Source organism: Takifugu rubripes, chromosome 15 (genome assembly GCF_901000725.2).
Source record: "Takifugu rubripes chromosome 15, fTakRub1.2, whole genome shotgun sequence".
NCBI lineage: Eukaryota > Metazoa > Chordata > Actinopteri > Tetraodontiformes > Tetraodontidae > Takifugu > Takifugu rubripes.
Window position 1 is genome coordinate 14,662,083 of NC_042299.1, and position 13,057 is coordinate 14,675,139.

A 13,057-nucleotide genomic window follows, 5' to 3' on the forward strand; every position below is an offset into this window, starting at 1 on the left:
GACAGTCCACTCTCAGGTCTTTTTCATCTTCAATGCACACAGAGATTTTGTTGCTCTTTGCTGGAATCAGCAAAACTGAGACTACAGAGGAGTACAAAACACATATAGTAAATAGTAACATGCACTTTAATCTAGCAGAGGAGACTATTTTCCCATAAATCCTTACCTCCCAGCACACCATATACAAACAGTGACTTGAGCATGATGAAGACACACCCATCCAACTGTAACGGAAGCGGAGATTACTGTTTAAAAGATTAATACGCTCTATTGATTTGCAGTGAATCGATCTCCAAAAACAGCCACTGCTCCAACAGGCACTTTGTGCTGTGATGGGCTTTAAACACAGCTCATCTCTTCATGTTTCAAGATGTTTTGGAAGTTTTCCTAAAATACTCAGTGGAAAATTGTCATTTTATTCTCTAAAAATAAAAAATACTTTGGTTGTTTCTTTCCCCCAAGTGCTTCCAAAAAATGTTGCGAAGGAAAGATCCATCAGTCACAACCAAAACAACAATGGTTCGAGATGTATATATTTTAAAAAAAACAATTTGAGAGGGCATTAAATCGGCAGATGCCTTTCGAAGTTGAGGCCCACCTGTAGCCAGTCTTTAGGACTCGACATTGTTCTGAGTAAACAAAGATATTCTAAGAGTTTCATTTCCTGTTTCTTCACCTACTCTCTGTATTCCTCCAATGCCTGTGAAACATGTATATAGTGGTCGCATCATACAACATACCTTTAAATATGCAATAATAATAAAACTGAATATATATCTCTATAAAAACTAGGTGTTCTTTCTTCCTTCTGTTTGCCTGACTGTACCAGAACTGTCCATTGTGACTCTACAGTCCCTGCATCTCTTCTCTGATCTGCACGCATGTCTGTGGGGTGTCTTACCTCCTGTCAGGGCTGGATGATACAGCAGGTCTTTCCTGGTGTTGTTGCTGTCTGAGTGGGAGTGAACCAGTTGGTGTTAGTGAGCGTCACTGCAGAGCCTCCCTTTTCTGAGGCGAGGCTGCTGCAACATAGAGTGGTGGACAGAGCAGGAGGGAGGGAGGAAGGAAGAGTGGCTCAGGCACCACTGATTCGCCTTTCTCCTCCTCTGCAGTGTCTGAGGGTGGAGACAGGGTGGACAGGGTGGTCAGCAGTGCTGAAATATGACCAAATCATTGCTTCTTCCACCTTATAACATCATCATTCATTTCCTTTTATTTATTTTTACTTCTTCAGGATCAGTTTTTCCGTCCCAATATGCAGCGAGAGGCTCCCCGAGCAACCCTTGGGTTGACACCATCGTTCACATGTGCTGTATAAACATGTGGACGCGTTTTCCAACCCGCCAGATCAATGACTGTCTCTGAGTATTCTAGGTATAACATCATTAATATGGGCCCGAGAGTGCAGCTTTAGAATCGACAGCTTATCCCGGCTCATTGGTCCCATCATGAGGTAGAAAGTTGCAATTACACTTTCAACATTTTGTAGCCTGCATCCGGTCCTTGTTTGTTTCTCAGGGAGTTTTCAGATGCATTAATGTGAAGGAAAGTTAGTACTTCTCTCTAAATTCTAATTGCACTGTAGAATTGAACTTTGCTCTCAGTTGGTGTCCTGAAGGAGCTGCCGAGCTCTCGGTGACCAGATCTTGTTTTCCATTCTTCCCAGAGACAAAACAATGCTGTTGTGTCCAAGGTTAGCATCTTCTGTTTGGGAGAGTGAAAGACAGACTGGCCGGCACCGTGCATTGCTGATGCAAGCCAGAAGCCGTCCATTTGCCTGATATTCCTCTCGGTAGAAATGTCTTATCAGAATTGGTGCACGCACGAACTGCTGCTGTGTTGGTGTCACTTCTCCTGATCAGTAAACTTCATTTCAACACATCTGAGTCTCCTGTGTGTCATTTCCACAATCTGCAGAATTTCCACAACAATCACATCCAAGACTTTCAAAAGACTTGTGTTACGTCAAATAAAAGATATGAAGGAGATATCGATCATTCTGTCTCCATAAAGTGTTTTCTGAAAAGGAAATATACAAAAAAAATGTCAGCTCAGGAAAATTGTTATGTTACAGCAGTCCATCCATCCGTCCGTCCATCTGTCTGTCTGTTGACTGAAAAACAACTGAAAAAGTTATGAACAGATTTTAATGACATTCTCAGAAAAGGTTGATCGTGGGCCAGTAAGAGATGATTAAATTTAAGTGATGTTCCAGGAGGGACGTTGACCTGTGATCTTTGAAATATCAAAGCCACGCTGCTTGAATCATAAAGCAACCTACAATGTCATGTAAAGTTGTATCACTACTGCCTATATACAGTATATACTGTATGGGTGCACTTCCCAGAACAGAACTGAATTACAGCAATAACAACTGTATGCTAATTCTGGCCATATTTAGCTACATGTTGACCATGATCCACTTCTGTCTTCTTTTCATTTAGTTCTGCAGAGGACAGAAGGCTCTGTTATCCTTCCCTTGCTTGTCAGTGCATCCTATTGGACAACATTACCAGGATTGAATATAGATGAAAACACTGAAACATCCACAGGGGGGGTTGTGGATAGAGGGATTATTTTGGCTCTCATATCCAGTCAGCACCATTCTTTTTGTCATTCAAAAGGACATAGAAAATGTCCTCATCCCCCTCCGGTTGCAGTAATGCATGTTGGAACCAGAGTGAAGCTGCCATTCTGGTCGATACAACAATCCAAATCATTCCATTCTTTTTTGTCAACAAGGGTTGGAATATGGGGAGATAATGTGGAAAATATCCAAATAAAGACTGCAACCTGCCACCAGGGGGCCAGTTCAGTTGTGATATCTTTGACATGATCATTTGTACACGATACCTACAGACCTTTGTATTTCAAATGAACTCGTACCTCCGCCCCAGTCTGGCTCCCTAAGTGCATCTATTGACTGCGCTAAAATGCGCACAGTAGTCGGATCGAGCGGTTTGGTTCAGAGCCCTGACTCCCAGTGACAGTTGTCTTTCGGGACTGGGGGTAGGCTATCTCGGAAATAATCTGCCCACGCGTTAAGCTGCTTTATCCCCGCCAAGCTTAAACAGGACAGCGGCTCGGGAGCGAACAGAGCGAGGTCGGCGGGAGGAAGAAAAAGTGGCACAGGGTGTGGGGACAGCGCAGACGTAGTGGCTGAGGGTCGGAGGAGTGCGCGCACGGGTTTGCTGCATAGATGGAGACCTGACTCGAACCCGGCTCACAGACCTGAAGCTGAAGCTGCTCTCCTGTGGCCAGCGTGCTCATCGGGACGCACCGATCAAGTCCAGAAAGGGAATTTAGTCACAGAGGCGCTGGCACCGGCGGTACGGGCATGGAAAACATTAGATTTTGGATAATCCTGGCAGCAACCTGTGTCGTTCCAGGTAGGCTCAGCTGCGGTTTCTGGTGAAAAATATATTTGTCACACAGAGCGAGAGGAAACATGGTGTTGTTTGTGGAAATGGTAATAAATCTATGGGTTTATTCTTTGACTGAACAAGATATGAGTACATGCATCAATATGTTAATGCTTGCTTACAAATGTTAAAACAAGTTTTGTAATAACTTAATTTGGCGATTTACGTAGCATTTTGTCATTGAAATCAAAACCTGGAAACAATAAAGAGGTTGGTTTAAAGTAGCAGTTGACACTGGGGCACACTTTAAATAATGAGTTGAGTCCATATTTTGCCCACCAATTCTGGCAAATATTAACATAAATAGTTTTATACATGTACACACGGAATCCCTCTGCTAAAGCACCCACTGGGATTTTGTCACTTTTGTACCATAGAAAGATGTTTTAAGTGAAATTTTGACATTCCAAATGTTTTTGAAGGAGATATGGACGTTGCCCTGGTAACCAAACTAAACAAACTCCCAGAACATAACCATCGGATCTCAGAGCCAAACAACACAATCCTGCATTTAACTGTTTTTAACAGACACTCTGAGATAAATCCATTCAGATTAATCAGGCCCTGGATGTAATAAATAGGAAGGGTTCGGCACCAGCCGGTCCAACTCCGCTTGTGTGATTTCAGCAGGTGTGCTGGCACAATCACACCGACATGCGGCTGTCCGCTTGCGGATCCTCATATTTTACAATGTTGTACTTGTGTTTGAATGAATGGACTTGAAATCATGCCTCATTGTAACAGGTGCAGCTGTGTGATCGCACTAAGCTGGGGTCAACTGGCCGGCAATCATCAGAGCAGAGTCCGTAGAAACGGGAAGGGGGGGGCCTGTGGCGTACACATCCTGCATTACACAATGGCATGAACGCGATCGTGCACACATATGGATGTGTTAAGCTAATGTAACATCTGCTTTGATTGTTTCTTCTCTTTTGTAGCCCTCCCCAGGCTGATCAGGGCTGTGCTGGCGCACCACTGAGTGTGAGTCTGTCACATGTGTTTAGGATTGTCACGGTGAAGGACAGAGCGGTGGATTAGAGCCGCACGGGGAGCCACAGCCACTTGATTGCTGCCAAGTCAGGCCAACACTTCAATGTGGCCACTTTGCAGCTTCAGTCCGGGTGGCCATGGGACCCGCCATGGGCAGTTTTTTCTTCTGCTCTTGAAAGTTTTCACTCCTCCTCTCGTGAAAAACAGAAAAGGCTGCCGGAGGCAGGCTCATGCCGTTTCTGATAATCCACCGTCTACAGCTGGAACACACAGGCACCACCCCACCAAAATAATCCAGCGTAAACACAGCTTGTCTGGCCTCTTCCCCCTTTTCCCGCCCTGCATCTCCCTTTTTAAGGATTGGGCTTTTCATTCCTGCGTCATTTTGACTCTCAGACCTTCACTCCTCTTTTCTTTTCTTATGATTTTTTTCCTCTCAAGAGTTTTTCCTCTTCTTTCATTCCCTCCACACTACAGATGCTGCGGCAGCAGTCATCATAATCCCGTGAGCTGCCCACTGAACAACAGCCAAGTGCACACTCCATGCTCCTGCAGAGATTACACACCCACACAAACACGCTCCCATGGACCCGTGCGTGCCCACAGAGCTCCATCAAAGATGATGATGGGAGGAGCATTTTCTGCCTCTCAATCAGGGAAAACAACTATTTTCCAGTTTCGCGTGAGGTTTCACACCAGAAAAAGTTACAAGGCCAGAGATAAAGACTGCGTAATCCCAGATCAATCACAGATTTGATGTTCTACAGATTAAAGGGTTAATCACTCTTCTCTGTTTCATCTTCTCATCTTGAGTTCAGGCTTTTTCTTTTTGTGCCTGGACCGCTCTGGTTCTACGCTGCTGTGGCTTGTTCATCCACGTAACATTACGGCACCGCGTGATCATCGCAGTAAACAGCTTCACAACGTGCTCTTCACCTTCCAGTTTATTATCACAGTTGTTTAAATTGATTGCGTCTTTGGTACGTCTGCGCAACAATTTCATGTTTCATTTCATATTTAACGGATGGAGTAATCCATGGTTCAAATCCCTGTCAATAGCCGCCACTCCCCTAAAACATTTCTTTTTAATCTGGCTCTACATGCGGATCCCTGCCAGTTATTCGTCCCACGCGTCTTCCATTCTGTCACCAGCAACCAAGCTGTTTGCTCACATCTCAGCCGGGCAACTGCGATTTGCCACTTTTGATGCAAATTCTCACTCGAGTCTCGAACCTTAGCTTTTTTTTTTGTCTACGCTGGTGTAGATTTACCACAAAAAGAGGGGGTTGATCCTGCAGGGCAACAGGAAATAGCACCTGTCCAGGAAATTATTAAAATCTGTCAGCTTTCGTACAATGGTTGAGCTCAGAACTCAGTCAGCAGAAGCCAGGTGGTACAATGAATGTTTTTTTATGACTGAGATGGAGAAGGATAGCAGACATCCCCCCCCCCCCACCCACACACACACACAGACAGAAAACACGCAACTCCATGCTGCACTGCTGCATGTGGCACATTTAACCGTGAAACAATATTGCCATTGTTTTTGTGGCGTTCCCATGGCCGTCTCCTGCCTGCGTGCTGCTGTTTTGGGATTGTGGTCATGAGGACCGGTGAGGTCATTTCCCATCGTCTGAACAATGGGGAGATGTGAATGGGCACATTCAGGGGGAGATGTGAGGTCAGCGAGATATGATAACACTTTGCGTCCGTGTCAGGGAGGTTTTCCTGCACTTGCTTCACTGAAGCTCCCTTAATGAGCTCAGCAGTGGTGGGGGTGTGCGTGAGGGGGGAGTCTCACAGAGAGACACGCTCAGCTGAGAAGGGGATTAAGTCCCAGACACAAGTGAAAGGTAAAAATAACAGGATGCAAAGTAACATTTCTTTAATTTGGGAACTTTCCTTTTCCCTCAAGTTTCTCAGTCACACCGTATGTGATTATGGGAGTATTGTTATTTGTGAGCATGACCCCGTCGTCACCCCGCGTCCCATGACCGAAAAAGTGCCTGTAACGGATTTTCATTTACATACAGAGACGATACAATGCACCTCATAGACCAGGATGTAACAATGCAGAGCAAAGTCCTGGTGGAGTTGTACGCTGCCATTCTAGCAGCAAGCCGACCAAAAATGACCTATTGCATTTTAATATTCTAATGTAGTAATCTACTCCCACTGCTGGCCTTTTCCCTGTTCACATGGCCCACACAAACACAAAAAACACACAGCAATTCACAAGTAGGCATGTGGGCAATGCGAGTACTAAACTCCTGGGAATACATTTTTTTTTACATTGTGAGAATGTTGCACATTAGAAAAATTCAGTAACGCAAACTAAACAGATTCGTATTCAAATGCTACACAAAACATCAACTGCTGCGGGGATTTAATTTTTCATCCTGGTAATTTGCACTCATACGCACACTTCTTTCTTAATGCATTCTGGGTAGCTTAACTAGTGATTCTACGAACTCAGTTGTTTACATTTTGGGATTATCATGGGATGTAAAACAAATTAAAAGGATAAAGTCAGCCTGTCTTTCTGCAGATTTATGGGCTTTAGTTGGCACCAGTTGTGACGGGGGCTAAAATGTGATGAGGGTAAATTATGGTGACTTTAACTGCTTCCTTTTTATTAAAAAGGACCTCAAAAGATTTCTTGAAACAAAGCAGAGAATATTGTGTTTTTCTAAGATGAAATCCTCTTGGGATTGGGTAAACTTCACATAATCATTGGAATAAATCCTTGTATATGATGGCTGGTGATGACAGACGTTACTAAAGAAAGGAAGAAATTAGACAGAGAATGGGATCGGGACCAGGACTGACCCCTGGGTCACACCACACATCAGGCTTCGTCTAAGCCTGTCAGCAACTACAGGATGTACAGACAAACTCATGTCTAATGTCGGGGCTTTTAGTAGTCTTCCATCTTAAATCAAAACTTACACTCTTGTTTGCTTAAAACAGATGCCTTCATCTGTTTGTGCTCCTGGACTATTGAAGGTAGAAAGCTAGCAATATTGCACTTAGCAATATTATCAATATCCTGCCTGCCGGATGTGATAAGTATCCAACGGCTGCTACAGGGTCTATATTACATCTAACTTCTTTAAGTATAACGTATAGATAACCAGCAGACCCTAAATGTCATGCGTTTTACATTGATATGAACTCCTGTCACGCTACCAGTTGGCAGCACAGGAAGTTGGTGATTGTGTATTGTAACCCTGCAGGAAATGCGCGTTTGTTCAGGAAGCTCTGACACAGCGCTGTCAGAATTCTCTTTACGGGTCAAAGCACTACTCCATGGTTACAACAGGACATTTTTCAGGGACACATATTTTGGTAGCCTGGGGGGGGTTGTAAAAGCTTTTGTGATGAGAAAACTGAAAGGTTTATCAATATCCTGAATTCCATGAAAATACCGGCAACGACCTGTGGCACCCTTTTATAGAGGCAATATCAAATACATGAGGATTACACGAGCTGCACCAACTCATAAAAACAATACAACAACCTCTTTAGGATTCCATTGTTATCGTATCACAGTTCTATGCGTTAAGCTAGTGACAATGTGGGGACAGTTTGGAATTAACTCAAGATGATTAGGTTCTAAATGTATACTGAGGGGATTTTCTCAGGAAGAACACAAAATGTTGGAACTGGCATGTTTTTTTTATTAAAAAAGTGTATATCTAGCAAATAAGACATTTTAATGCCACATTTGCCATTTGTTTCTTCTCTTTAATTCATGGGCTGTAAACCTTTATGAAGTATGCCTTAGAAACTGTCTTGTTATCGTGTAATAATTTATGAATCCTTTACTAGACTGTTAAAATACTGGGCGATTTACCAAACAAACAAGACCTTACTCTTTAAATGACATTTACTGATATTTTCCCACCTGAACAACAATTTAAAATTCATTCCTGGAGTCAAAAAGCAACTGCTGGTACAAAGCATCTCATCCTGTTGTATGTCTGTGTATATAAAAATGTTCAATACTATATTCAGCATCTACAGGATATGCAAAAATCAGACTCATGTGCGTTTGAAGCAGCATTTATAGCTGTTTGAGTTGAAACCTACATATTCCTGATCCATATCTGTCCAGAGCTCGACTGGTCTGAGGTTTGTGGCTGATAAATGTGTGTGTCGGAGCAGGTGAACGCACACAGCTTTAGTTCGATCTGTCTCTGTGGTTCTGCAAATGGAAACACACCACTGAGCGCTTTACGTCAAAATCAAAGTTAATCTTGATGAAGTGAGAGAGGATCACAGCCCACTTTGGAACTAGTTATGGATTCCAAAAAACTGTGCAGAATCTTGGGACATTTTCTTTTGTGTTTCCCTCTAAATGGTGCTCAAAGAAGGAAACATACTTTCCAGCCCATCAGTGGTGCCCACATGTAACCCTAACCCAACCCTAACCCTAACACGTGACCCGTGTACAGCCACGAAGAGGTGAGTCTCAGCTGTGGATTTGTTTAAGGATCAATAAGTCAGTGGGAACTGTGACCAATCGAATCACGTTTATTTATAACTCACTCTAATCCGCGACCTTTGACCCGGGCTCACCTCTTACGCTGCTGCAGTGGATCACCTTTGACGGCTCAGCTCACTTTATCAGCTCAACATGATGCGCCGATTGTCAAGAGCTTAGAACGTACGTGATGCGGCTGACATGTGCCCTCGCAAATGTTTAAAAGGTTAAATTGTAATTGATTTCTGATTCTGTCCCAGGAATAAATGGCCAGACTGTGGATATGGATGACGGGAAGTCCGGGTTTGTCGGCTCCAAGGTTGATCTACGCTGTCGGTTCATCAACAGCTCGCCGCCTGTCAAAATCTCCCAGGTATTTCCACATGCACAGATGCAGTCATGCACAGAAGCAAATTCTCTTGTTTGTACTGTCATTTAAAGCAAATAACATGTTAATTATAAAGTTCTCATTTGAAAATCATAAACACCAGGAAGCCTTTTTTAAAAAAAAATGAATGCAGCTTTTTTACGGAGCTTTGGAATCAGCTTTTTTTGTAGCTACACTGATATTAAAATGATTTGAACAAAGGAACCAGAAGTCGGTGACGATCATGCTAGAGAAATCTGAGACTTGAAGTCTTAAACTGCAGCAAGAACAAGAACTTTGCAGATTAATCTCTCATTAAGTTGATTAATGTTAACTTTGTTACAGGAAAGGCTACATGTGTACCTCAGATTAGCATCTCCATGATGATCGTCTTTTCTTCATGGTTTTTAAGCACTGTACATTTGTCAGAATCTGGATATTACAAATAAACTCTCTAACTAGACGTCACAATGAGCAAAAATCAACCAAGCTTACCTTAAATCCCACCGCCGTTTTGTTAAGGTAACATGGCAGAAGCTGGTCAACGGCAGCAAGCAGAACGTGGCGATCGCCAACCCCTCCCTGGGTGTGTCAGTGGCCCCGCCTTACAGGGACCGTGTCGCCTTCAAGAACGGCGCGGTGAGGCGGCGGACTCCGAATCTGGAAGACACCACCATCTTTTTCTCTTCGCTGCGCCTGTCCGACGAGGCCACCTACATCTGCGAATACACCACGTTCCCAGCGGGGAACCGAGAGAACACCGTCAACCTCACGGTTTACGGTGGGGTAGATAATAATGGCCAATGCTACTTCAGAAATACGCTTTAAATAAACACCGTGGTGCTGATGCACAAGCATGTGCAATACTGTGCAGTAACTTTAGCTCTTTGCTCCGATTTTCTCAACCGTCAGTTCGCCCAACGACTCAGATGAGTCTGTCCACGCCGACGTTAGTGGCGCGATCGTCCAATCTGAAAATGCCAGTGGCCACCTGTGTGTCTGCCAATGGGAAGCCTCCTGCAGCCCTCAGGTGTGTGTTTTTGCATCGCTGCTCCCTTAATGGCGTCCACCCCCGTCATCAACTCTGTCTCCCCGCACAAACAGGTGGGAGACGAGCGTGCCTGGAGAAGCCACCACCAGAGAGTACCGGAACTCTGACGGGACGTTTACGGTGCAGAGCGACTACATCTTGGTGCCCAGCAGAGAGACACACAAGGAGACGCTGACCTGCGTCACCACGTACAACGAGGAGGTCTTCACCGACAGCGTCACCCTGGATATTCAGTGTAAGCAGCAAAGCACGTGAATTTTCCAGAGGCAGCCCGATTCCAAAAGAGTCTTTCCTGTGTCTCCACCAGATGAACCAGATGTTTCAGTGGATGGGTTTGATGGAAATTGGTACCTCAATAGGGAAAACGTCCAGTTGAGCTGCCAGGCTGACGCCAACCCCACCGTCTCTCTGTATCAGTGGAGACTGTGAGTTCTGCATTACTCAGATGTTATTAATCATTGTAATGCAATTTCATTTAGTTTGCAGATTTAATCCAAAATTGTATTTTTTTTTTTTTTTAAACCATTGCAGGATTAATGGCTCAATACCGAGCAACGCTGAGATTAGGGACAACGTCCTCATCTTTAAAGGGCCGCTCACGTATGACTTGCAGGGTACATACGTGTGCGACGCAACCAATAGCATTGGCACACGCTCAGCCTCTGTGGAGGTCAGCGTCATAGGTGGGTTTTTTCCTGTCATCGTTAATGAATCGACAGGCAGCGTTGATAACGTAGATAACGCCACCGATGCTGCCAGTACAATCCCTCACTCATTTCCCTCCCCGCGTCGCTGCTTGTTCCTTTCCTCTGCAGAAAAGCCCTTGCCACAGATTGCCACAGGCGATGTCATCAGCGTTATCGCCTTATTACTGGCCGCCGGGGTGCTTATGGGTATTACCATCACAGTGCTGGTCCTCAAGATAAGAAGCAGAAATAAGCAGTCGTCGTACGTATACTCCCTCTACATCCGCAGTGATGCTGGCATGTCCTCTAATATCATCCTCATCCGTCTTCTCTTTCCTCTCATTTTTGCTCAGCAGGGATTCACCCTCCAAAAAACTCCCCCAGCCAATTAGGAAACGACCAGGAGATGATATCCAGGTAACCTGCGCCACAACAGAATGAATGACTCCATTCTTCAGATTGAGAATCCCTGATCGTGGCATTGCCTGCATATCTGCAGATTAGAGGGATTGAAGCAGTCAGGAAAGAACTTTAGGGGAAAGTGTTTGATTTGACTCAGAGTTTGATTTTGTTGATGCCAGTAATGTTGTCGTGCTGTTTCTTCTGCACCCTTACTAAAATAATAGGGACACACTTCACGTCAGGATTATGTGTGGAGTGCCCGTCCAGTTGTCCCACGAGTTCCAATGCTCCAAAATGCTAGACCACGCCTCATTTTTAAGACCAACACGCCCACGTGCACTCAGGCAGGCACAAGTGCACTTGCTATGTAAACAATGTGGGCACTGGTTTGTCAAATGGCAACTGTTTTCTCCCAGTTGCCCCCAGATTCGTTGTATTTTATACCAGGGCAATGAATCACTTGAGCTAATTTTACTGTAGAATGTGCGTTGTGTGGACGTTTGCCATGCGTGTGACAGTTCTCTGTCTGCTGCAGCATTCTGGACGCTTTTATGAAGAGCTTCCGAACACAGCGGACTACGTGAGCTACAGACTGGCCTGTAATAAGGATGACTACCCGGAGCCCTACTCCCCCCCCATCAACCCCCCCCTCTCGTTTCTGCCCCAGCACCCTTACCACTCGCAACCACCCACAGCGACGGGCAGCACCACCACCACCACCTCCTCAAAAAACACCTACTCTCCTCCGTCACACACCACAGCCGTCTTTAAATACCCCTCGGTGCAGGGCCTGTCCTCCCCACCGCCAGGAGTGGCGGCGTACACTTTCCCCAAAGAGCAGTACGTCTGAGCTTTGGAAAAAACAAGCAGATTAAACCCCATTTGAACCCGAAACCTTTCCTCTGAGGTTGATGCAGAACTGTGGACTACTGGGCCGCCTCTCTGCACTATGGATGGCTCTGCAGGTCAATGAGGACAATGCAGCAATTGTTTCTGGAATTTTCCTAAAGTAAATCCCTTCAAGTTAAAGGTGATTTGACTTTTATTGGAATTTTTTTTTTTTTAAATTCAGTTACATTTTATCGAAGAATATTGTCAACAAAATAGGATTACATCTTAATGTTTGGTTGTCTGATGTGGTTGACCCTTTATTTTATCCTTTATGATATCATTTTCTATGAAAAAGAAAGTTAAAAAAGAGTGTCCTTCATAATCTGTATGGCCCGTTCTTTTTATCCTGTCTGATGAGCAGCTGCACTCAACTTGTGGTTTCATTTCCTCCTCTGTATATAAAGCTTTTATTGTGGTTGTATTTTATATCATATATGTTTTTCTTTGCAAAGAAAACACATTTTTATTTACTGAAGATGGTTTGTTGGATTCATGATATTGATGTGTATCTGTGATATTTGTCGTTTTTAGCATTCATTGACACTGGTTGTTGGATGAGCCTTGCATTTTTAGCATTTGAATAAAACACATGTAAACATTTATCAACAATTAAAGCACTCATTAATGCACATTCACGTGTGTGCTTGGAATACACAGAGAGCTGGTTAGATTTTGCCACCCTCTGTTAAATTTTAGTTCCTCTCCAGAAGTTAATGGATTCTGTCTTTTAGTAAGAAGATGGTTTATTCGTTCATATTTTAG

General features: G+C 44.1%; 1 protein-coding gene across 2 annotated transcripts; it reads left to right on the forward strand.

Moving 5' to 3' along the window:
- Window positions 1-2,879: 2,879 nt before the first annotated feature.
- On the forward strand, window positions 2,880-12,920 carry nectin1a (nectin cell adhesion molecule 1a). Of its 2 annotated transcripts, none has more exons than XM_029848976.1 (10): window positions 2,880-3,389; window positions 9,159-9,271; window positions 9,788-10,046; window positions 10,178-10,295; window positions 10,370-10,551; window positions 10,624-10,741; window positions 10,848-10,999; window positions 11,132-11,264; window positions 11,356-11,419; window positions 11,940-12,920. In XM_029848976.1, the coding sequence occupies exons 1-10, from the start codon at window positions 3,338-3,340 to the stop codon at window positions 12,252-12,254; spliced, it is 1,506 nt and encodes a 501-aa protein (XP_029704836.1). In that variant the 5' UTR covers window positions 2,880-3,337; the 3' UTR covers window positions 12,255-12,920. The 2 variants fall into 2 exon arrangements, with proteins under 2 accessions (XP_029704836.1, XP_029704837.1); XM_029848977.1 differs by having other exon boundaries at window positions 2,882-3,389; window positions 11,359-11,419.
- The last annotated feature ends 137 nt before the right edge of the window (window positions 12,921-13,057 follow it).

Bases quoted from the DNA above. Each gene is read 5' to 3' on its own strand.
- nectin1a (XM_029848976.1), top strand. From the start codon at position 3,338: ATGGAAAACATTAGATTTTGGATAATCCTGGCAGCAACCTGTGTCGTT. The intron at 10,742-10,847 runs GTGAGTTCTGCA...AAACCATTGCAG, and splicing joins TCTCTGTATCAGTGGAGACT to GATTAATGGCTCAATACCGA. The intron at 11,265-11,355 runs GTACGTATACTC...ATTTTTGCTCAG, and splicing joins AGCAGAAATAAGCAGTCGTC to CAGGGATTCACCCTCCAAAA.